The 26,427-nt window shown below is 45.2% G+C and overlaps 1 protein-coding gene across 2 annotated transcripts in view; it reads right to left on the bottom strand.

Moving 5' to 3' along the window:
• Prkcb (protein kinase C beta) overlaps positions 1-26,427 on the bottom strand; it is a 339,260-nt gene that overhangs the window by 68,189 nt on the left and 244,644 nt on the right. For both annotated transcript variants that reach the window (XM_031388182.1, XM_031388181.1), the window contains exons 9-10: positions 25,164-25,310; positions 451-624 (exon numbers count right to left, since the gene is read on the bottom strand). In XM_031388182.1, coding sequence (XP_031244042.1) covers positions 451-624; positions 25,164-25,310 — 321 coding nt within the window. The remainder of the gene's footprint in view (positions 1-450; positions 625-25,163; positions 25,311-26,427) is intronic.

Below are 26,427 nucleotides of genomic sequence, written 5' to 3'. Positions count from 1 at the left end.
TGTTCCCTTCTCATCCTGGTGGCCATGTTCTGAAATCACTAGCCCTTCCCTAAAACCCTTTACCCAGCCTCAGATGCTCCTTCAGTGCTGCGCGCTCAGGAAATCCTCCTCAGGGAAGGTGCGCATGCTCCTCCAAAGGGCTAGGAGGGCTCGCTGTTAAGATCTAGACTATAAGATTTGCTAAGACCCTGTCCCTAAGTCATCCCTTAATGCTTGAAAAGACTTGGATTGTCTGGGTATAAAATGATTTGCCTGAGTTGGGACAGCATCTGCCCTAGGGGACTGTGTTCCTTGGCAACGTTGGGAATTGCCGGCTGACTTCTGTGGGCCCAGCATCCTTTATTTTCCACAAGGCAAACAGCCCAGGTGTCTCCTTAGGATGGCTACTGTTACTGGCCCAAACCCGTGGGAAACCCTGGAAGTGGCTACCCAGAGCGCTGGACCCGTTACCATGGTCTGGAAGCAGGAATGGAGCTGAGTCAGGAACGGGGGCTTCCCAGGCAGGGCCAGCACTCGCTTCTCCACCATTGTGCACTCCACATCGTCATCTTGGATCACCACATCTTTCTTCAGGATCTTCACGGCATAGAGTTCATCTGTACCCTTCCGCTCTGAGAGCATGACCTGGGAAGGAGAGCAGCACACCAGCTCAGTTAGAAGAGGCGTAGAGGGCAGCTGTGGGTACCTGGAGTCCGTGCAAACCACTCCCAGATCTGGACAGACATGTTGTGCTAGCCCAGAGACAAGGAATAACACTTTGCAACCACCTCACACTTTGAGTGGTTAAGTCCTATCAATAGGAGATGGTCCTAGGAAAGATGAGGCTGCGTTGAACTCTTTGGCACACCCGTCGATAACGACAGCCAGCACGGCTGGAATAATGGTCACCCCATGGAATCAAATTTCATTGCCTTAACTTGAAATCTTCCCAAGGATCAGATATGTGGTAGATAATCAGTAAAGCCTCACAACACAGGAATGGATAAATGTTTAGTAACACAGAGTTCGAGGCACTCTCTCCTTTATTGCTTCAGTGTGTCCTGCTTTGTAAGAGCCTTCTGGGAATGCAGCAAGAATCAAGCAGTCCATGCTCCCTGACCCTGAACTCAGAGAGGAAAAGAGGGCAGACAACTAACTACAGGACTAGACTGTACATGGCTTTAACAGCCTCACCTGCTGTCTTGGGCTTCTTCCTACAAGCTGTGGCCATACGCAGGGTCAGCCAGCAGAGCAGGCAGCTTATGGACACAGTGTTATTTTCATTATGGTAGTGTTATCTTTGCTCTTGACCCTGTCAGAAGGACTATGCCTTGCATGTGCTCTTTACAAGGAGGCTCTTGGATAGCATAGGCCTGGATCATATTCCAAGGAGACCTAGCCTTTCTGGGAAGGCTTCCCTGAGGACAAGGAGATCTGACTGGCATACGCTAATTTGCTAAAGAGACTATGTTACCTGTGTGTAAGCAACACTCATCAGCACAATATTTTTGAGTACTTTTCAATGTATCGAGCAATTATTGGTTTTTCCTTTGTTATCTCCTATTTACTTTGCATAAAATTCTAGGAAGTGGACACCACTAAGAAACTGGGACGTAGAAGGGTATGTAGCCTGCCTAAGTACAACTCGGAGCAAGGGCGGGATTTTAACTCAGGTTTACATGGTTAAAGTTCCTGTCATCACCGTCATCATCATCATCACCATCACCACCATCATCACCATCATGCATATCGTCGTGTGCAGGTACCGGAGTGCCATGGCACATGTGTGGAGGTCAGCAGACTCTCAGGGGTGGGTTTTCCTTCTTCGTGGTTTCCAGACATCAGGCTCACACTGTCAGGTTTGTACAGCCAATGCTTTACCCATAGAGCCCTCTCACCAGCCCAGAGTGCCTATCTTTAGAGGTTGAGACTAAATGTCCTCAGTCCTGACACACATGAACAAGACAGTGCAGAAGAGACTTGGGGCCACAAGGAGTAGGGAGGAACACCCAGGAGCTTACAGGTGGGTCAGCATACCCACTCAGCTCCTGTCCTAACAGAACCGGTCCAGCTGGCTCGGTCACAGAAGCCACACAGCTTCACTAGAGTGAGCCTTTTCTCTGCCACCGTCTCCCACAGAGCTGCCCCTCTCAGTGGCTAGACCTGTGTCACCCTGACTCGGCCTTCAGAATAGCTACTGGCTTAGGTGGCAATCCAGCTACAGAGTCAGGATGTGTCTTTGGTGCACCCTCTACCCTCTCCATCTGCTCTCTACATGGTATTCAAGTTCCTAGCCACCTTTGCCAAAGCAGGGACAATGACCAAAGGGAACCAATGTCCTGAGACAGAGAATCGGAAGGAGGTGGGGTTTTCTGCTCTCTGATTGCAGGGAAAGCTGGGAGAGAGGAACACAGGGAACAGCAATGTGATCCCGACTGGATGCAAGGGAGCAGAAGGTCCAGAGAATGGAGGAGAGCCCGAGCCTGAGAGGCTAAATGTCCTGTCACACCTAGACCTTCATTCACAGTCCAGGACTCTCCTGTCTGTCCTTCGTGGAGAATCCGGAAGTGACAGCATCCAGGACTAGGGGACAGTGACACAACCGAGCCAGCTCGCCTGCCCTCATGTACCTGTCCCACATTTTTTTCTTAATACCTAAACTGACACTTGTGAACTGTTTTGTAAGAATCTAGTCACTGCCTGGTACATCCCAGACACTTAGTTAATGCCTACACACACGGGAGACAAAGTAAAAATGCAAATCGTTAGCCACAGAACTAGCAATGGCCATGGCCACCCCGCCCCCCCGCCCCCGTGTTCCTGAAGTGGAAATAAATCTCTTATTAATTGCATTGAGCAGGTCCTGGAGCTTCCAGAAACTTTAATACCAGCATGGAGGGCGTGGGTTGTTTGCCCAGCTGTCCCTGTGTCTCCAGGGTGAGGATCCCACACAGATTGGAAGGACGTGTTGAAGTAACGTTCTTATCAAATTCCAAGCCACATCTGTTACCCAAGAATCTTCAGGGAGAGATGTGATAAATAGCAGAACTCCAGTGACAGCAAATAAAATAGAGAGAAGCAGCCCCAGGGCTCCCTGGTGGGAAGGGAGCTTGTGGTGATGAACTTTGCTGCTGGAACCCAATGGCGAGGTGTGCCCAGCCTCTTGGCCTCTGGCCACGGAGTGGGTAGTGCTCAGTGTTGGTGAGTGTGTGGTTTTGAGAGTTAGAATGCCTGGTACATATCCAAGGTAGGCCATAAAGTAGCTGGGCAACATTAGGAAGTTCACTTGGCTTTTCTGAGCCTCAGTTTCCTAATCTGTCAAATGGATGTGCCAAAAAAAAATTCTTCAGCTGGTGTCTGGGGAACCCACTCAGATAGGGTATATAAAGTGCAATTTAACTAGCACTGATGACCACTTAACACAGTTGGGCACAGACAAGAATAAAAAACGAGGTGGCTTCAAACAGCAGAAACATAGCCTTTCAGAGTTCTGGAGGCCAGAAGTCCAAAGTCAAGATGCTGGCAAGGTCAGCGGCTGTTGAAGACTAAAAGGGAATCCATCCTGTGTCTCTCTCCCAGCTTCTGCCAGCTGCCAGCTAGCCTCAGCACTCCTGGCTTGTAGATACACAGATCTCTCCAACTTCCACCCATTTCTTCACAGTGTGTCTGTCCCTCCATGTTGTCCTGTGTCTGTGTCCCAATGTTCTTACAAGAACACATTACATTAGAGCCCACTCTAATCCAGAATGACCTCATCTTAACTCAATGCCATCCGCAGAAATCTTATGTCTGAGGAAGGTCACCTCCACACAGGCCTGGGTTAGATTTTGAGGTTGCCTTTTTTTTTTTTTTTTTTTTTTTTTTTTTTTTTTTTTTTTTTTTTTTTTTTTTTTTTTTTTTAAGGATGGTGAGAGGGAGGACAGTAGATGGAATTTTTAAAGTATGTCACCTTTCCTGAGGAAAGCCTGGAGGATGGCTAGCCCTTGAACCAGGCTCTCGTGGCTGCTTTCCACTAGCTCTGCTTCAGGTCTCCTTACACACGACACTCCACACAGCCAAATGATGCCTGGAAGGCTGGGGTCAGCTTGTATCACTCACTGAGCATTCCTGAGACCTCCCTCTGTCTTCCCACACACCCCTCATCTCTCAGGTGGGTCTTGATCAGGGGGACTCTTTCCCCAGGCTTTCAAGCATCTGCTCTCTGACCTCCTAGTGGCCACTCACATTTCACTGTGACCCCGTTGGGTTCCTGACTCGCTACCTTCCCTAAGCATCCGTGCTCATGTCAAGGACACCACTTCACCTCGCTTCGCAGCACTTTTGTGTGTACATATGTGTGTGCACATGTATGGTGAAATCATGGGAGTACAGGTGTTTATCCATGAGTGTACTCCCGGAGGCCAGAAGCTGTTTAAAGTATCTTCCCCACTTTACTTTTTGAGATAGGGTCTTTCCCCAAACACAGAGATCACAATTTTGGTTAGTTTTACAGGCCACCGTGCTCTACACACCCACCTCTAGGGATCTGCCTGTGTTTGCCCATCTTCACCCCTCCCTCCCCCCAGTTCTGAGATTGAAGATGCATGCTGCTATGCCTGGCTTTTAAGTGGGTTCGGGAGACTAGAACTTGGGTCCTCACGCTTGTGCAGCAGGCACCACTTTACCCACTGAGCTGTCTCCCCATGCCCCTCATGGCGCTTTCCACAGCAGGCACTGCACCGATCATCTGCCTTATCTTTTCTCTTTGTGAGGTCAGTTTGCCGTCGCCCATATTCCTAACACCCAGCACACAGTCAACAGTGAAGCAATATTTGTTCACTAATTGAGGTGACAGATCTGAGTGAGAAAAAGCAGCTACAACTCCGTAGATCTAGGACACCTGCTCAGGGCTTCAAGTGCTTAAAACTTGAAATTACTTAAAGTGTGTAGATGACTTCACTCAACCCATATTTCCCAAAGAACTTGAGAGACTATTCAAGATTATATAACATAAACAAGTGAATTGTATGGCCCATAAACATACCTCAACACAGATGGTTATACATGATTATACACAGTGTAGCCAACACCTATGTCTGTGTGTTTCCATATGAGTGTGCATATATACTATATATTTTCAATACATTATTTTGCCCTCCTTTTCTTTTCCCTCTCCCCCTTCACCTACTTTTCACCTTTCTTCTCTCTCCTCCTTCCTCCCTCTCTCATCTCTCTTTCCTAGAAGCCAATACGACCAGCAATACACAAAATGCAATAACACTAATATTGTCTATAGGGAAACTGATTTTGTTTTCAAGCAGAAAAGCATGCTTTTCCTGGAGCTTGGGTCTGAAGACAATCCCTTCCTTGCACAGAGATTAGTACATGCAGAGGTATAGTGAATGGGGTCCTTACCATCACCCCCATAGCGGGTCAGAGGCACAGGAGCAACACAAACAGCAGTAACAGAGTCCGAGAGCTAGCAGTGCTGGCTGGTTCATGTCAACTTGACACAAGCTAGGATTATCCGAGGGAAGTGGAGCCTCAATTTAAAAAAAAAAATCCCTCATGAAATCAGCCTACAGGCAAGCCTGTAGAGCATTGCCTTTATTGATGATTGATTTGGGAGGTCTGCCCCCATCATAGGTGGAGCTACCCTTGGACTGGCGGTCTTGAGTGGTGCAAGAGAGCAGGCTGTGCAAGCTTGTGGAGAACAAGCCAGTAAGCAGTAGCATTCTTCCCTGGTCTCTGAATCAGTTTCTGCCTCCAAGTCTCTGCTTTGAATTTCTCTCCTGACTTCCCTCATGATAGAGTGTGCCCTGAGAACTGTAAGCCAAAACAAACCCTTTTCCCCCCAAGTTGCTTTTAGTCCTAATGTTTTATCACAGCAATAGAAACTCTAAGATACTACCAAGCAGAGATAGAGAAAGGTTTGAACCTGATGACTTTTGCTGGAACATAAGCACCTAAAATGAATAAAAAGATGCTGGGAGTCAGGGTCCCCAAACTCTTCTGAGCACAACGGGTGTCAGTAAAGTGTCTGAGAAGCAGTCAGATGAGAAGAGAGATGGGTAAAGAGTTAAAGCTCCCGTGCCTACAGTGTAGATACCACAGGGAAGCCGAGGCCAGTGCCCCATGTTCCCTATTATAAATTCACTAAGTGACAGACTTGTGGCAAGGTTGGGAGCAAGAACGGGACTTCATCTTAGGACTGTTCTCTTGTGTCCACAGGGCACTCTGGAGGAGCACCTGGCTGCTGAGAGCCTAGTGTGAAAATCAGGACGGCCTTCTCCTTTGATTGAGCCTGGCACAGAACCAAGGGACCCAATCTTGGGAGCTTATGAAAGCATTTTAATGTTCTCAAAACCACAAGGGGAGAAACTAGGAGGTGTGAGGTTGAGGCAAATACTCTAATATGCAATGTTAATGTATTTGTCTTTATACCAACGCAATCATAAGATACAAATTTTAGCTCTTTTCCATGGAAAGAGGAAGAATATGCTTATGCCACTATGAACCTCTGGTAGCCATTTTGGAAATGCTATCTCAAAATGAGGAGTGCTGCAGCTGCGGTCCTGGTTCTCAGGTTTTGCACCACCTGCTTGCAAGAGCTACTGAGTCTTCACACTGCACATCAGAATTCTCTGCAGGGCTTTTCAGAGCTGACAGCTGGGCCACATTCCAGACCAATTAAATCATATTCTTCCAAATATTTGGGTGCTTCCTGTAAGAGGCCTGTGACAGGGGAGATGGCAGGGAGGTGAGCTGGCTAAGTCCATCAGGATGTGGACAATGGTCAGGATCTTAAATGTGGGCCAAACAATCTCCAGTTGCTCTCCCAAGGACACTCAGTCACTTGGGGACAGAATTTTGAGAAAAATCTAGATGTATCCTGGTTCCAGGATGAAGGCTAACTTCAGCATCCTTAATGATCTCTGTAACAAAATAATTGAATTATGGTACCAGTGGAATTTGAGGATCCAGAAGTTTCTATCTAACAAGAACTGGAAAAAAATCACACAGGTACAAGTTTAAGGATCCAAGTTGCACATTCAAATTCTATCTTTGATAAGTGGTTTTTCTCTGTATTGTTGGGACAGTTAGTTCAATTTCTTTGTCACTGTTTCCTCATCTAATAGAGAGTCACAAAGATATATTTTTCCTGGCAAGGTTATACGGAGACCAAATGACATAACACAAGACCTGTATTTTACACCAAGCAAGCCATGGTTATTAAAGCAAAAAAACACTTATAGAGAACAAAAAGAGGGTTCAAATTTCTTTCCTGGATATAAAGGATTCTTTCCCACAGTCTCCATATATGTGAGAAAGGCAGAACATGAATTAAAAAGGTGGAATACTATTGTTCTAAAATATGTTCTGGGAGATCTTGAGCAAGGCCCAGTATAAAAGGTATGGCCACTAGAGAAACCTGTATCCCCTCTAGGGAATCTTAAAAGGGTCTTCTAGAGGAATGTGCATGCTTAGTCAGTAGCCAACAGAGCTTTCCTGTGGAATTGGCAGATAATCTACTAATGTCTAAAATCCCAGTGGAGAGCAAGAAACTATATGCCTCAATGTCCAGGCCTCTCAGATGCATGCTGTCAGCTGTGTAGACTTATCAAAATCTTCCTTCAGACTGGATCTTCAGACTAATTAATGACAAAGAGAGAGGCTTAAACAACCTCATCCTTTGTGTGGTCAGCTTTGTCAATGTGACCTAAAATAGAATCACCTGGGAAAAGTGACAATATCTATGGTTATTGTCTTAATTAAGGTAAATGATATGGTAAGACACAGCCCAGGGTGGGCAGCACCATTCCCTAGGCAGGAGTACATGAACTGTCTAAGACTAGGGAAATCCAGCTGGGCTCAAGCAAGCAAGCGATCAAGCGAGTGAGTGAGTGAGCAAGCAAACGTGCATGCATGCATTGTTCCTCTCTCTTCCAGACTGTGGATGTTATATGAACAACTTTCTCAAGCTCTCATTGTTGACTTCCTGCAGTGAAGGATGGTAACTTGGAGTCGTAAGCTAAAATAAACTTCTTCCTTAAATTGCTTTTTGTTAATCTATTTTATCCCAGCAACAGAAATGAAACTAGAACATCCTTTATAACCAGAGTTGGAGTAGAAGGGGAAACTTTTGCCAGCTGGAATTCTCTTTTAACATGTTACCTGTGGGGATAAAACACTGACAAAACCTGAGGACTCACAGAGCCATGGTGATGATTCAGTGACGTATAGTTTGCAAAGAGTGTCACAAAGGGTACAAACTCAGGGCGACACTGACTTTATCATACTTATGAATTCTTTATGAGTCCCGCCCCTTCTCAGCTTCACTCAGAGTGAAGACGTTTGAGATGTTCTACACTACCTTGAGGTCCTCGAATTCTGATCCATAGAGGCATATTCCTTTGGCTTGAGTTATGGATTGAATTCTCTAAGCATGTGTGCACACTTATGCACGTGTTCAAATTATATATGATACGGTGTCTGCACCAGTTTAATATGAAGTCATGTGCTCAAGGATCTCAGTGTGTTTGCCTCAGTCAGCAGGGAGGAAGTTATCAGTCTCGAAATGATTCAGGGCCTTGAATAGCTTTTTTGGAGAAGGTAACCAACCTGTCTTGGCTTACTGAAGCACAGCTCAAAGGAAAACTGGAAAGTGGAATCATGAGGAAATGCTGTGCACTGGAAGTGGGTGCAGACCTGGCTGGGACTGAATCATTTCTTCTTTGCCATTTTCAAATGTGCTCAACAAAGAGATGGGAGTTGCCATGCAGTAAGGTGGGGGGCAGAAATCAGCCATTCTGTGATTCTTAAGCAAGGCTTCTGCACATGAAAAATGTCTCTTAGCTGAGCGTGGTGGTGAAGAACTGTAATCCCAGTGTTCATGAGGCTGAAGCAGGACGAGTGCCATACATTAAAGGTCGGCCTGGGTCACAAAATGAGACTTTGTCTTGAAGCAAATAAAATCTCTTTATAAAATAAGAATAAGTATAAATCTCTTTAATAAAGCACGGATCTGTGACAGAAATGAGCTGGTTTTCATAGCAGGTTCATCCAGAATCCAACATTTTTATTTCTTTATTACTTTTATTGAGTGTGTAATATTCGTGTGCATGCAGATACACATGGACATGTATGTGGAGGCCAGAGGACTACCTGGGGACTATTAGGAACTGTCCATTTGTGTTAGTTGGTTTTAAAAGTACACATGCCGTCTTTATTTGGAAGGCCTGCTTATATAAATGCCCGTGTGAGGAAGCATGCGAGGGCTGTGGTCCACTGTAGGAGCTCATCTGGAGGATACACAGGGACTGTCAGCATCACCATAGTGTCATCTCTGCAGGAAGTTCAGCTGCATGTTTTCTATGAGGCTCTTGCTGTCTATGATTTTTACTTTATTTTATTTTGCTTTATTTTTTAAGACACAGTCCCTCTCTCTCTAGTCCTGGCCAGCCTCAAACTTGTGATTCTTCTGCCTCAGCCTCCAGAATGCTGGAATTATAGACAAGGTCTCATGATGTAGCCCTTACTGGTCTGAAACTCAATGTGTAGATCAGGATGGCCTTAAAATAAATCGTAGAGATCTGCTTGCCTCTGCCTCCTGAATGCTGGAATTAAAGGGCATACTGGTGCTGTTTTGTTTTTGAGACAGGGTCTCTTACTGTTCTAGCTCACTGGGGAGCCACCTGTCTCTACCTCCCATCTCTTAGATTACAAGTGTACTTCCCCATGCCCAGATTTTTGTTTGATTTCTGGACATGGAACTCATGTATTTGAGTTTACAAGGCAAGCACTTTTAGCAACTGTTATCTCTTCAGCCTCTAAACCTTTTAAAATGATGCTGTGGTGTCATGCTTTAGGTTTAATCTAGTTGAATTTCTACCCTCTAGACAGACAAAGGTAGGAAATGTGAGGGGAGGTTTAGAACTGAGGTTCTTGCTGTCTGGTCCTCTCTGGCTCCTGCAAACTCATTAAGTAAAGGCCACGATAGAATGAGAGAGATGGCTTCCACTGGTGGTAAGAAAAAAGGTAGAGAATCAACAAGGAGACTTAAACCCAAGACCGTTGCCTGTGTTCCTCATGAGGATGCTTGACTGGGTCTAATACGAAAGGCTTAACTGAGTTACAGTAGAAAAATGTAGAAGTGTTATCTCTACCCTCAAGGCTACATCACCTCGTTACTGGCATTATTAGAAATGCTTGGATCAGTAATAGTTACTGAAGGCTTCTTTGGAGCTAAAAATAAACCTTAGTTAACTTGGAAGACTTTACGCTAAGGGAAACAAGCCAGACACAGGACAAAAACTATATGGCTCTTATATGGGGAGTCTAAACATCCTCAGACTACAAAGGAGCTGAGTTCACTAGCAAGAACTGAGGTACGTGCAGTGTGGGGCTGGGGAGACTTTGCAGCTTCAATTCTAAGGTCAGAGAGAATTAATGTATACCACATACAAAGTACTGGACTGTGTTCTTGAAATTTGCTAAGAGAAGCCTTAAGTGTTCTTGTAAGAAAGAAAGAAAAAGAAGAAAAGAGAAAGGACTGAGAGCGGAGATGTCTAATAAATAAGTAAACTTTGCAACACGTCTGGCTTAGTCATTTCTTTGAGTTGTATGTTAAGCCTGACAAAAGCTAGATGGTTAAAACAGAAGCAGGTTTAATTTGACTGTTTTGTAGATGGTTCTCGGGAAAACAAGCCAGTAATTGATGCCTTTTTCCAAAAGACAATGAGACGAAACCCTTTAGGGTCTGTCATTCATTTAAACAATTAGGTGGCACAAAGAAAGCCTGTTTCTTTATAATCAGATCTGCCTTGTGAGCCTGAGACTGGCTTTGTTGTTGACATGACAGACCACTGCTGGAGCCTGCAGCTTTTCTGCGGCAGGAGTGGATCACACTGAGTACTGTGGATGCTCTGAAGGCCACTAGGTTCCACTCTGCTCCCTCTGCTGTGTGACTGCAAGTCTCTCGCTGCCCAAGCCTCTATGTCTGCATCTCTAAACTGGAGATAATGATAACCCTACCTCATTAGACCATGCTGTAAATTAAATGAGCAACACTAGAAACACTCACATGCACTCCCCGGGGCTCAAAATTAGAGGACAGATTTCTACAACTGTGCTTTCTGTGGTCAGTACACAACGCACAGTACAACACTGGGGGAGATGGGTGGGATGAAGCAAGCCATGCCTCCTTTAACCCTATATAGTATCCTCATATTATTCTCATTTGCATATCCCACATATCTCCTCTGGATATTACATGGTTGCAGTCCTCAGGCTTCTGCTCTCATGATTTTTGTAGAAAAAGTTATAGCCGTGTTGTGATATTAGAACAGTGCTGGGAATCTCTGATGTGGCATGAAGAGATGCATGTATGGCAGGAGAGGAACTATGGAAGCTTCAAAGTTAGACTTGAGAGTCCAATATTCTTTTTTCTCCTCCCCTTTGTGGTGTTAAGCATCAAACCCACTATGCCTGGCTTGCCGTGCAATTGCCTAACTACTGAACTACATCCCTAACCCTTGAGTTTTGTGAGACGGAATCCCACTCTGTAGCTCAAGTTGGCCTTGACCTTGTGACCTCTTGAGATCTGGCTTTGCAGACACGTACCATCATGCCTAGATCATTAAACCCTGTGCAGAGTTTTTGATCATGAGCCCCAGGGCCCTTCAGTAAGATGGTCTGATTTAATACTGTGGTATTTTTCCCTTAAAGAATCAGGCAGTGTTTAAAAGGATATATAGGCCAAAAGGACATTCTTCCTTTGGTCTGTGGACCAGAGAGGTTAGTCATTCCTATTCTCCTGTTAGAGGCCTTGTCCACACCAAATACGATCTCAGAAAGCATGTCCTTATCATTCTGCCCGTATGGCTGTCTCTTCTTGGGCACAGAAAAGGAGATCATTAGATTCTCTTTTCTGGCATTTTAGAGTTCCAGAATAGTCTAGATTTGGGATTTCAACCCAGAAAAGTCTGAAAGAGGCAGTACTGATGCACAGACAGGGAGGGGAACAGTAATGGACAGAGGGTGACGGGTAAGTCCCCTGGGGCAGAGACATAATTGCTTTTCTCAAGAACCCATCTTGCCCTGCCTTTGGGCATTTCAGAATGCACAGCTGTGAACACATCTCTCCGTTCCTCCACTTCCTTTACCCTCCTCTCCTGACTATCTATCTGCAACAGATGAAGCATTATGAACTTGAAGTTCCTGATAATTTTCCTCAATGTAATTAATTTTGTTGAGAGAGAAAAAAAGGACCTTATCCTGCCTTGCAATTCACTATCTTCAGAGGACTGAGGCGTCAAGTCACTTTGTCAAGCAGAGACCTGGGAAATTGGTGAAAGTGACTTAGAAAGATGAGCCTGCAAGAATCACACTGCAGTCAGAATTGCATATGGAAGCTTGGGGGCTGAGAGGGAAAAGGCACCATAATTGGGACAGAACCACAGAGCCGGCAGGAAGCCAAGATCAGACAGTAAAGGTTCCCTGGAAGAGGATTAGGAGGACAGGTAGCAGTGATTCTCAGCTCTCTGTGAGCCATATGATAAAGCAATTTAACATATGGTAGAGGAAGATAGCAAAGAGGGGGAAGGAAGGGGAGTGCTTCTGTCTGCAAGGTTATATAAGCACGTCTAATGTACATAGGCATGTGTGTGTGAGGATACATGCCACTAATGAGATTAAAATTAGGCTCGACTCCCACAGCTGGGGCTCAAAGACTTTAGGAGAGAAGGTCTCCATTATTGCTAGGAACTAATGCCCCTTTAATCTCCTCAGGACACTTCCTCCTATCAGGATTCAGAGCTGCCCCTGCCACAAGATGCTTCGTCTGGACTGTTCTCCTGTGTCCACGGAGCACTCTAGAGGAGGACTGTTCTCCTGTGTCCACGGAACACTCTAGAGGAGCACCTGGCTGCTGAGAGGCTAGTGTGAAAACTGGGCCTGCCTTCTCCTTTGATTGCGCCTGGCACAGGACCCATCTTGGGCACTTGTGGAAGTATTTTAATGTTTTTAAAACCACAGGGGGAGAAACTCTGGGATGTGGGGTTGAGGCAGATATTCTAGTATGCAATGTTAATGTATTTGTCTTTATAACCAATGCAATCATAAGATACAAATTTTAGCTCTTTTCCACGGAAAGAGGAAGAATATGCTTATGTCACTATGAACTTCGAGTAGCCATTTTGGAAATGCTATCTCAAAATGAGGAGTGCTGCAGCTGCAGTTCTGGTACTCAGAAGGCTGAGACAGGAGGATTCTAAGTTTTAAGGTAGCCTGGAGTATACAGATCCAGGTTATCCTGGACTACATGGAGGGACTCTGTGCTGAGGAGAAAGAAGAGGAAGAGGAGGAGGAAGAAGGGGAGGAGGAAGAGGAAGGAAGGGGGAAATTTAGGGAGATGTATGGACCCCAAAGCAGAGAAGAGCACTGTTACAAGATGGTGAGAAGCAACTGGAATCATTAAACCAGACTGCAAGTCCTGATTCACCTCCTCCAAGCCACAAACAGCTCTCCAAGATCACATCTTGGCAAAGTTGCCCAGCCTTCATTACTTATATAATTCCCACACAGATACAACAGAGTTAGCATAAGCAACTAACTTGCAGAATTGCATCGCCAACTAATACCACAGAGAGCGTGGCAGTCCATAGCACAATCCTTCCATGGCAACTAATATCTGTTCAATAGACGTGAGAGATGATAAGGGAGTGTGAATGGGATGGAAGTGGGAGGGGTGGTGTAGAGGTGGAAGGGGTTGGGCAAAGGTGGGAGGGGTGGGGCAAAGGTAGGTGGGGCCGGTAGTACAGCTAGTGAAGACTGAACAAATGGGGGTCAAGACTACAAAGGGATCAACTGAGCACAGCTGCTCCTGCTAGAGATGCCTCGGAGATCTGGAGGGTCTCAAAGTTCTGAAGCCTGTGCAGGAGAACAGAGGGCATAGGAGTAAAGGCAAGCTCATGGGCACTCTCAGGAATCCCACTGATGCACACTGGTTCATGGATGGGTAGGTGATAGGGGACAGGTGGGGTGACCTCCCAGCACTGAGGTCAGCAGCTCACAATGAAAGGAAGGGAGGAAAACTGGCACTCAGGGGGAAGTGAGAAAGCAAGTGGAGAAGTTGTTAACCTATTCAAACATATGGGTGCCCTAGACCTTGAGACAAGCCAGAATGTGTGGGTTCAGTATCAAGCCATTATGAGCCCAAAGTCAAGGCTGGAGGACACTTACACAATAGTAGGACACTTGTCTACCATGTTCAAGCCCTAGGTTTCCATCCTGTCTTAGTTAGGGTTTCTACTGCTGTGAAGAGACACCATGACCATGCAACTCTTATAAAGGAAAACATTTAACTAAGGCTGGCTTACAGGTTCAGAGATTTACTCTATTGTCATCATGACAGGAAGCATGGCAGCATGCAGGTAGACAGCTGAGTGTTCTACAGTGGATCTCCAGGCAGAAGGAAGAGAGTGACTCAGGGCCTGGCTTGAGCTTCTGAACACTCGAAACCCACCCCTAATGAATGCCACAGCTAATCCACCAAGGTCACACCTCCCAAGAGTGTCACTCCCTGTGTTCCTATGGGGTCCATTTTCATCCAAACTATCACACATCCTAAGAGCTACAGATGATGCATTTCTAAATCGAATTTGACACATTAAATGACAAACTGTGACTCTACCAAGTTACTCCAGCCTTTCCTCCTGCTCCTCCTGTTATCTTTGTCCTGTCACTTTTAAGGGGGAGGGTGACAGGAGCAGCATCACAGAACAATTAGTAGCTAATCCAAACAGAACACTCATAAGGTCCTAGCATGTTATAAGATCACAGAGTGATAAGAGCACTGTCAGAATTACTGTCATCGTCAGTAGAACATAGACATGTAAGGGCAACTGCTTCTGTTTGTTTGTTTGTTCAGTTCACAAACATTGCTGATATACCAAAAGAGTACCTGGTATACAGTAGGTACTTAATAAGCATCTGTCCCTCACCCTTGTAACCGAATCATTAATTATGGATGTCAGTGGACACTTATAAAAGCAAACAATTATCTCCCTTGCATCTGCCCTCTGCTCCCAGAAGGATGATCTCTGGGCTGGGTGTGCGGGTGCATAAATTTAATCCCAGTACTCAGGAAGCCGAGGCAGAGGCAGTGGCAGAGGCAGAGGCAGAGGCAGAGGCAGAGGCAGAGGTAAAGGTAGAGGCCATCAGACCTCTGTGAGTTCAAGACCAGCCTACTCTACACAGTGAGTTCCAGGACAGCCAGGGTTATGTGGAAAGATCCTGTCTCAAACAAACATGAAAAAGCATGACTTCTAAATCGGGGTGGTAGATCTGCAGAGTGATGGACAACCTGAGACAGGTGTTTCCAAAGACTGCTCACTGGAAGAGGCTCTTAGGACGGAGACAGAGTGGCTGGTAAAGCAGTAAGGTTCAAAGGAACAACTTGATTCTCTATGTCCACTCAATGCAACAGTGAGGGAAGATCCGGATCCTAAGAAGGATGCTAAAAGAACGGAAGGACTTTGAAGCATGAGCCTCCTCTAAAGGAGGAGCTCCGGAGCAAAGGGCAGATTAGGATTTGCCATACCAGAATCATAGAGGAAGAGTTCGTGTCCTTTGAAATAGAGTGGCCATCAAGCTGCCAAATTATATGGGAGCCTAAGATCTAAAGGCAATTTTCATTAATTGCATCGCTGGTACTAGTAGTGTTAACCCTGCCATGCAAGTATAAGACCACTACCACAGTTTTTGAGCCAAATTTGAAACAAACTTTAATTAAATACCGGCTAGGAAGATGGACTCTAGCCAGATCCATCCCTAGGCTCCCAGAAAACGGCGACGAGTCTCATTTTTGCAGAGGCTTATAAAGGTACACCCATAAGGCTATGTACTTCCCACGAGGTCCAATCAGGGCCAGCCATCTATCATGTACTTCCTGTCTGCTTACCTCCTGCCTACACAACTCCCCCCTACATATCAAGCATATCCGGTGCAGTTGAGTCAAAAAAAAAAAAAAAAAAAAAAACTTGTTTAGAGGAGTGAAAACATGTGGCTTGCTATCTTCGTAAACAAGAGCCTCCACAGGAAGTGTCTGTCCTTGGGCAAGGGGCTTACAGGCTAGAGGCATTTTTGTTGTATGGATCTCTTACGCATAGCAATTAAAACTTAAAACATAACTTTAGCTCTTACACTGGCCATAGTAGAAGAACAAAATTACCTCTCACTGCTAGGCTCCTCTAGAACATACTAATAGGAATATACAACTGGCGTATCGAATCTGTGATTGCACCTACTGTGTGCTGCTCTGCTGTGAACACTGAGCTTCCAAAATCAGCACCAGCACCTTCCTAGGACAACCCAGCTAAATTCCGAGTGTTGAAGGGCACCTTCCTGGACTCTGGGGACATCCAGGCACTGGAACCTCCTGGGCATTGTTCCAGGAAGGTCCAGCGATAGAGGAGGTTGGTGGTTTTTTTTTTTTTTTTGCCTTGGGTGCACACCCAGCCGCAGTACAGGGTGGAATTGTTTTTAGCATCTGTGGATGTGATACCTGGGTGCCCAGTTTCCAAGCATCCACTGCTTCTTTCAATTTCATAAGTCGCTGACTGCATCCTACTTGGTTTATTCCTGGCTTTTTCTGGGCTCAGGAAAGGCAGCTCCAGCACCTGGCATGTCCCATGATTTGAACACAAGGAAATGTCACCAGGAAGAGACGCTTCAATATTTGTGTTTGTGGGGTGTGAGAAATTTGGTGTTCTAAAGGGAAAAAGTCAGAAGGTCTTTTGGGACACTATGAAAAATTCCAGCCAGAGCTGAGGAGCAGCCAGGATGAGTGAGACCACTTGCTAGCCACCAAAATTATTCTCCCAGACACCCTTGCTTTGAGGCGTGGCCATGGGATGAAACCTCTCTGATAGGGTGTGGGCAGAAGTGAAGTGTGTCAGTTCCAGAACAAAGCAGCTTGAGCCTCCTCCTCTTGTTCCTCCCCCTCCACCCTCTGAATGTAGAGAATAGGCTAGAGGGACTAATGGAGCCATAAAAGGCAGAAAGAATTCTATCCCTTAATTATCATATGGCGAGGGTGGGCAGGGCCAGGAACACCCGCCCGGTACTATTTAAGACTTAAACTTCACCTCTATTGTGTCTGAGCCAGTATACCTCTGGGAGCGTATTTGTTACAGCAGTTGAGTCCACGTCCTGACTGCTACACAAAGGATGGAGGCTCCCTGAGGTTAATATTTCTTTCTTTGCTTGGAAAGCGACTTAATCTAGGAGTCAGCCTCCCATAGGCTACCACAGCATACCACAGCTGTACGCACATCTGCTCCTTCAGTTTTTCTTGACTAATGTTTATAGCCCCATGGTACTTTAAAGCACATATTACTTCAAAATGCACAGAACGATACACTTAAGAAATGTGCACTTCATTGAGGGTAAATTTGACCTCCCAGGGTGGTGTCCTGGTTAAGCGGGTTGTACACTGAAGAGTTTAGACTAATATGCACGGAGGTCTATCATCGACTCTGAAATGCATTGAGAAGGTGCTGGCGGCAGGGGTGCAGATGGACACACAGATTTGCCATAAAGCCAAGAAAGTCAGTTGCTAACTGCAGAAGCTAGAGTGGTGCTCATTACAGTTCTTTTCACTTTTTCTTCTGTTAATAAATGAATAAATGTTTGGGAAAGAGATTAACAGGAGGATACTTCGTTTAAGTGTGTGCTGGATAAGCCTCTAGTATTTAAACTTCACTTAAATGAGTGGATCTTTAAGATATTGACATTTTTTTCTATTAACAATCATGCTGCAATAAATATCATTTTACATAGATCTTTATGGTATCAGGTTTGAGCTTCCTTTTAAATGTTTTTGGTGTGTGTGTGTGTGTGTACTTATGCACTTGTACATATGAGTGAGGTATGCATATGTGATGGTGTGGAGACCACGGGCAACCTCAGGTGGAAGTCACCTCCTTTTGCCTTAAGTCAGGGTCTCTCTATTGCTTGTCACTGTGTGTATCAAACTATCTAGCTTGGCAAGCCTCCATCTCCTGCTTGTAGCTCTCATTTCATCACAGGAATGCTGGGATTACAGACTCTCTCTGCACCCAATTGTACATAGGCTCTGGCATTCAAACTCAGTTTCCCGTGTTTACACAGCAAGCCTTTACCACTGAGCCTTCTCCCCAGCCTGGGTTTGAATTTCTCTTTATATTTGTAAATCTAAACATATGATATAGTTCTCTTTTACCCTGAAACACATGCACACACACATACACACATACACACACATACAAACACACACACACATACATACACACACACACACACACACACACACACACACACACACCTCCCATAGCCAAGAGTAAGACACATAAAATTAGAAAAACTTTGGTATCTAATTTTTTATTTTATTTCTCTCTCTCTCCCTCTCCCTCCTTCCCCCCTCTCTCTGTGTGTGTATGTGTTTGTGTGTGTGTGTGTGTGTGCACGTGCACTCATGTGCACATGCTTGTACATGTAAGCATAGGTCAAAGATTGATGTCTGGTGTCTTCCTCTACTGTTCTCTACCTTGTTTTTTTTTTTTAACCACTAAATCTGAATCTTGCCCATTTGACAAGACTAGCTGGCCAGCAATCCCTAGGGATATGAGTGTCTCTGCCTCCCTGGTGCTGCAATTATAGGTTCAAGCCAACACTGTGAACTTAGACCTTCATTCTTATATCACAAACACTAACTAATCTATTTCCCAGCCCCTGTGTAACTTTAAAAACAAGTCTGAACAATGTGTAACATTACCATAAGTGCACATGAGTCTCAATAGACAGCAATATTAGCCCTAATAACTTCACAGATATTTTTAATTTGGCACTTTTGGATGACAGACATCAAATCTGTGGTGTAGAGTTATGTCTGCCTCTAATTGACCGTGACACTCCCTCCCTGCTGGCTAGCTTATACAATGCCAGAAGGTGTTGAGGAAATCTTACCCGGTGCTAGACCCTGTTTGCTACAATACCACCATCCTGGAGAGAGGTACCCCTTAGTATAATAGTGGCATGGAAATTATAGAGGTAACCAACTGCTTTCTGGTTGCATTTTGAGACTAGCTTCACCTGATCAAAAGCCCATGACTGGGGAGATCACAGGCCCACATGGGGGAATATGCTGTTGTTGATTTGCTAAATGCTCACATGGTCAAACTGCCTTCTAGATATTTGTATTTATACCTACAGACATATATAGCTCTCAGATTTTGTCAGAGAAGCTTCTTTTTGCTGTAGGTACTGGCTAATGCAGAAACCTATAACTGGTCTAAGTGCTGAGTCTAAGTAACTTAGTTCTCAGGTATGCATGGACCGTTTATTATCAGCCTCCCCATGCGAGGCTCAGAGAACATCACAGAAAACATGTAAGAGCCAGTCAATGTGGAAGACAACTGGGAAATGCTCACATCTGGACCATGGCATGGCTGTTTCGTACATCAACCCACAGAAGCTGTGGTTAGCTGCACAAGACCAAGCCAATCACAATACCAGCAAGGACGAGGGATAAGGGAGCAAGGCCCCATTTCTAAAGAAGGAGTAACTGGCAGCTGGTGGCAGCTGAGGGGGCGGGGACTCACTCCCCTTTGGGTGTGTGGCCCCTGATAGGTTGTTGCTGCCCCTGTGGATGGCCCTCCAAATGTGGAGAACATTAACTGGAGGGAGGAGGTTATTACTAACAATGAAAAGAACATGAAGATGGAAAAGAGATGGGGTGCCAGCACTTGAAGCATTTGAAGGAAGGTAATGGTGGACATATACGATCAATATATACTGTATGAAATCTAAATGTGTGAAACTTTCAAAGACTAAATAGAAAATATCATTATTTTAAAAAGACTTGTGTCTGTGCTGTGCAGGCACTGTATGGAGTGATTATCATGTTAATATGATAAGGCAAACTGTATTTTCTTCCCTCTTTATTTATGCATATATAGGAAGGAACTTCTAGGCACTTCTTTTTTTTTTTTTAAAGATTTATTTATTTATTATATGTAAGTACACTGTAGCTGTCTTCAGACACTCCAGAAGAGGGCGTCAGATCTCATTACGGATGGTTGTGAGCCACCATGTAGTTGCTGGGATTTGAACTCACGACCTTCAGAAGAGCACTCAGCGCTCTTAACCGCTGAGCCATCTCTCCAGCCCCCTAGGCACTTCTTTCTCTAAGTAAATCAGACATGCCAACAAGCCCTGCAGGTAAGACAACCTTTCTGGTAGCCATGAGTTAACTCTCCAAATGGCTCCTCTCTTGAGAGTTTGCAGGACTGGGCGACACATCTGGAACAGAATGGCCTCGCAGTAACACATCTGGAACGCAATGGCTTCACACTTGCATTTGCCCTTATATCATTTTCACAGATCTTAACAAAATGTTTGTGTCACCCTCTGTCATCGTTCTGCAAATGATCACAGCACTTGTTGAGAGTGTTTTTTGCTTGGCCAGACCTGATCCTGTGGACCTGGGGGAGGGAGGTGCAAAGCCCCAAGGCTGGTTCTTTTCATCTTCTGAAGGGAGAGAGCAGACTCATGGCCGTGTTCTTCTGTTTAAGGGGACTGAGCTATGTTCCCAGCCAGATTGTGCAAAATGTTCCAAGTCGGTGTTGGAATACAAAACTGCATTAATTCCAAACCACCGTTGGCACCATGAGAGTGGCAAAGGATTACTCTGCTTTAAATGATCATAGAGGTGTTTGCGATTCTGTTTTGCTTTCATGATGGGCTGTTATTCTGTCTGAGATTTATTTAATGCTGCATCCCCAGTCTGCAAGAGAACTCTCAATTATTATAACAGTTTCCATGGAAACATATGATCTATTCTCTCTTATTTGCTCACTATCCTCCAATGATCCACTCTCCCACTGCCCTCCCCCACCCCACCCCAACCTAAATTCTTTACAGAAGCCCCCACGGAACTTCCATTTCCACCAGCAATTCTCCAGCCTATATTGTTCAGTGATCAAAAGCATGTGCACGGTACACTGACTTTTGAGTTAACAAGGACAAAAATAAGAATGGTAAATGAGCCCAGGGAGACTAGAAAGAAGCAAATTCAATTAGTGAAAGTTCACATACGGAGGCCGAGTCAGCGAGGGGCCACAGAAGTGGGCAAACTTGGGTGGAAGCAAGACTTCCCAGTGTTTATCCTTTTAATGTAATTTTAATTGTGAGCTATGTAAATACAAGGCTGGCTTAAAATATAATTGGAGAGGAAAGAAATGAGAATGGACCATGAGTGTTTATGGAGTATCTTGGGTGGCAGCATTGTTGAGGCTGTGCTGATCAATGTGACAAATTAGGAGCCACTGGATTGTGTCATTTTCATGGGGAGAGTATAATGATATGAAAATTACATCTCAAAAACCTGTGAGTGTGTGTGTGTGTGTGTGTGTGTGTGTGTGTGTGTGTGTGTGTGTGTACACAATGAGTGACTCAGTTTTCTTTTCTATGAGTTGAAGGTCTGACTACACTGCTCATCCAGCCTGACTCCTGAGCTCAAATAACCCTCAGCTTCTTGAGTACATCACAGCCCCCCAACTTAAAACTTAATTTTTAATTAATATGTTGTACATCACAGCACCCAACTTAAAAATTAATTTTTAAAACTCTTGCGTGAGGCTGAGTGCTACACGCACTTGTCTAGCCCAGTTGGTCTACAGTATCAGGTTTAAAACCTGATCATGGACAAGAGGCATTATGACTCCAAAGGGAGTTTGTCTCCTGGGGATTTCAGTCAGTTGTGGGCATCTCCTAACTCAAACGTGTTCCAGATTGATCTCTGCTATAAGTCTGTGGAGAGATCTGTGTGCTTTCTTTATTGAGGCATAAAGGTGCCCTAAGAAATATTTCATTATAGTTAACACTGAGATTGAACATTATTTCCTGGCCTTCATAGTGTTTCAATAATTCTATAGATTTCCTAGCTCTAATTAGCTGGGAATTTTTACTAAGAAGCTGTCTTACCAGACAGGGTGTCTCAAGAGTTAGAGACAGCAGTTAGGCACTTAGGCACTTATTATCAGAGCAGTCTCACACAGAAAGTAAAACTATTTTACTGCCAGTGAGAAGCTAGAAGTTGTAGGGCTCCCATCACTATTTATGTTACAGCCAAGGAATGCTAGAATACAACCTTCAGCTACTTGCCTCAGACAGACCCTGAGAGTTTATCTTGGGGCTGCCAGGACAACCTAGCCCAAGAAGAAAGACACCACTGCTCCTCCGCCTTGCACCTGGCTATTTGATTTTACTGACCTTGATGCAGCCATCTCCTGCCTATGTGACTTCTGTAGTTTGCCCTGTTTTCTGTATACTATATAAGCCTGATTTCTACTTTGTACAAATTACATTCAGTTACAGCACTCCCTTGTGTCTGTTTCTGTTTGTCATTTCTTCGCCAACGCCTTGTCTACCTGACTAGGACCCTGTTCCCCACACGGGTTGAGGGAGGCCCAGACTGGCCGGCCCGTGGCAGCTGAGTAAAGTGTTGCTCCCCTATGACCTCAGTGCCTGAGAGGATGAGGCAGAGGGCTGAAGGTTTAAGGCCAGTCCAGGTTACAGAGGTGAAAGGTCAAAGATGATACAAAACAAGACTTCCTACTGGCCTCAGCCTACCAGAATTTCCTCTTCCTTTAGGCCATTTTCTTCTTCAGCAAAAGAAGAGACTGTGCCACTTTGAAATCCACTCTTCCTGACATTTGAAACACCCTGACTCTTCCCCTCATATCTCATCCTCAGGCTTGTGTAGATTCCTCCTTTCCTAAGGGGCATCTCTCTCTCTTCCAGTTAGCTTTCCTTCCTAACTCTGTCTAAGCACAGGTCTCATTTGTTCACTGAATACATTATACTGGCCACCTACTACATGCCAGCTTCTGTGGACTGGAGGAGGCATTGGCCTTCCCAGCATCTCTAGATTCTTTATTACCATAATCAAGCTCACTGGATCTCCTAATCCAACCCTAGTCAAATTCACCGCCTGTTTCTCCACCCCACATCCAACTTGCTCATCACTTCTTAGAAACTCATACAGTGATGTGGACCACAACCAACTCACTGCCTATTGTCTAACCTCATGGACCTCAGTGCTGCTTGGCCATTCCCTTGAAGTCTCTCCCTCCTTTTCATCCTTATTCCATGCTGAGACTCTTCAGACTCTGAGACAGCATTTTCATACTCCATTGAACCTCAGCAGAAACCCCAGCCGTGGGCAAGAGAAAATGCAAGCATGCAGCCTAGATGCTGAATGAACTGAGTCCACAGATCCTGAAATCCAGTGTCGAAGTCAACAGGGAAAGGTCTTCCTCTTGGGCCATGTAGATCTTAGAGCAGAATGAGGGGCGGACTGATACAGAAATCAGAGTGTCATTCATCAATGGTTTCCAGGAGAGGAGAAAATAGCATGGAGAATGGCTGGATGAAGTGATATGGACCTATAATCCTGGCACTAGGAGGGAGGGTTGAAGCAGGAGGATTATAGGTTGGATCCCAGTCTGCGCTATGACATAGGCAAGACCCCATGTCAGATAGCAGAATGAGTAAGTGACTATTTTAAGTCATTGGTCAGGGAAGACCTCACAGCAGTGGTGTCCAAGTAGAGGTATAAATTAGGACAAGGAGCCATCCATGCAAAGATTTGAGGGTGTCATTAAAGCTCCATGGGAAGAGAAAAATTGGCTCGATTCAGGCACCCAACAGCCACCATTGTATCTAGAATATACTGAGTGGCAAGGAGAAAACAAAGCAAAAAAGTCAAGCAGCAAACAAGGATCCATGTGAGCCACAGGGATTAGTAAGTTAAGAGTGAGAACGGATCAGAGAAAGGATCTGAATTGTGGCTGGGGAGAAGCCTAACTTCAGGTACGTTTGTAAACAATTATTCTAGCCAAGCAAAGGGTGTACTGACTACAGTCTCGAGGTGGAGAGGGACACCAGTTAGGAGCTTCTGACAAAGGTGAGCTGAGAGCCATGCTGTTGAAGATGGAGTAGTTAGTAGATGCTGAATAGGCTTTGATGGGCCAAACAGGGTTGACTCGTGGATTGTATGTAGCATGGACAGGCACAGGGGTGGTGTAAGGACGGAGACAAAGGACAGTAAGGTGGGATGGGGGATTCAAGGACAACTCAGTTTTCTGGCTTATGTTTCAGAGAAGAAAAAGAAATTTATATTTTTTGCACACCTGAGTTCACAGGATGAGATTTATACCAGACATATTTGTGGCACACTAAGGGATTCAAAGACTCCGAACAACACTAAACAAGTCAGGAATACTTATAACACAATCTCAACTCTGGTAACACAGCATCTCGCGGTATCCATAAAAGCATCCAGGATCTCTCTATGAGTCCCACAGTCATCCTTCAACTGTGCTGCTGCTCAAAAGGATGCATTCCCATTCTCAGCTGCCACCATGAGCCCTTCCAAGAGCAAACCTGATCGTGTCACTTCCCTGCTTAAAAACTTTCAATGGCTCCCCGCTGCACTGTGAATAAAATCCAGACTTACCTTCCCAGCTCATCAGCATCAGCATGGCCAAGCCCCTGCTTCCCTCTGCAACCTCACACCATGGCATCTTGTTCATATCACAGAGGGCTCAGTGCCTCCTGGTGACCCCTAGAAGGTCCTCCTGCTCATGTCACCATGGACCCAGTGCCTTCTGATGGCGCTGAGAATGCACCAGGCTCTTTCCACCTCCGGATGCTGGCACTGCCGTTCCCTCTGCTGGAACAGCCTTTCTTTGCTCTGGCTTATATTTAGAGACTCGTGCATTTCAGGCTGTCCTTGAACCCACTATGCAGCTGAAGGGGATCATTCTGCCTCTACCACCTGAGCCCCAAATTTTATATCTGGTTTACACAATGCTAGGGACTAAACTCAGAACTTCATGCACGCTAGGCAAGGACTCTAATGGAGCTACTTCCTCAGGCCCTCTTCCCTTGTTCTGAATATATGGCTCATTCCCATTCTTTAGGTCTCCTTCTCAGATCATGTGAGTGGGTCCCTCTCAGTGTGTAGGTAACATAAACCTCTATTCGTCTTCTTCATGGCATTTGGTGCAGGCTACAATCTGAGTTTATTTATGTCCCTCTTTCCCCACCATAAGAACAGCTGTTCCATCCAAAGTGGATGCTGCCACCAAGTCATACTGTACCTTGCCAAAGCTGCCTTTCCCCAGCACCATCAGGAAGTTAAAATCGGTCAGTTTCATCCGGTCCCTGTTGCCATTGTTGTCAAATTTGGAGATAGTGTTAGCTGTCTTTTCTTCTGGAGCCTTGGTACCTTGGCCAATCTTGGCTCTCTGGAGGAGGAAGAGAACATAGGATGAGGCCTGGGAACATTCTGGTAGGAGGATTTATGGGCTCAGATGCTGTAGCTCCTACAGCTAGGCACCCTTCCTGTGCAATGCATGACTGAACATTGCTCCACAAATGTACAAGGTTGAGGCCATCCTGGGCTCCTGTATCTCTCTCTCTCTTTATCCCCCAAATCACATTCTTGTTCAGGAGTTGTCATTTCTCCCTTCTCATAGGCTCTGGAATTCATTGACTTATTTCCCTCTCCCATGAGCACTGTCTGTTAGCATCCATCTGTCACCTAGACGACCCACATTGGTTCCTTCCCTACAAGGCTTCACAATAGCCAATAGGAAGCTTCTCAGACAACTGAGTCACCTGCTGCCAAGAATGCTTCGTCTTGAATTTGTTTTTTGGGTTTTTTTTTTGTTTTTTATTTTTTAAGATTTATTTATTATATGTAAGAACACTGTAGCTGTCTTCAGACACACCAGAAGAGGGTGTCAGATCTCATTACAAATGGTTGTGAGCCATCATGTGGTTGCTGGGATTTGAACTCAGGACCTTCGGAAGAGCAGTTAGTGCTCTTAACCGCTAAGCCATCTCTCCAGCCTCCTTGTCCTACATTTGTTAAAAAGTAATCACTCACCCCGCCAAAGCCTCTTAGCCTCTGTAACAGCCCTTCCTAGTTGCCACACTTAAACAGCCGCTAGTAGTTTCTGTCCTCACTTCCTTTGCTTTCTTCACACTGACTTATTTCATGACTTTTGTTCCCCTTCACACCGGAATGTAAGCTTCCGGAGGGCAGGGGCTTTGCCAGTTTAGTTTTTACTGATTCTCAAGATTCTGGATGAGTATGTGGAGCAGAACAGCACACTTGACAAACAAACTTTTCTGCACCTCAGTCTCCCTGCAAGGTGAGGGTGACAGTGCCATGCATTCTTTGTGGGCAGACCCCAGTGAATGGCCACCATTATCATTGTTTCTTATTTCCTGTGTTTTGAACAAAATGTTTCCTGTTTGGCCTCCCTCCCTTTGTCTCTCTCCGTCCTTCCCTCCCTCCATTCCTCTCTCTATGTCTCTCTTTATGTATGTGTATGTACGGTGGTGGTGGTGGTGGTG

The sequence above is a fragment of the Mastomys coucha genome, unplaced genomic scaffold (assembly GCF_008632895.1).
Source record: "Mastomys coucha isolate ucsf_1 unplaced genomic scaffold, UCSF_Mcou_1 pScaffold21, whole genome shotgun sequence".
In the NCBI taxonomy this organism is placed as follows: domain Eukaryota; kingdom Metazoa; phylum Chordata; class Mammalia; order Rodentia; family Muridae; genus Mastomys; species Mastomys coucha.
The sequence above is the reverse complement of the archived record's forward strand: the minus strand, read 5'-3'. Positions and strand labels throughout refer to the sequence as shown.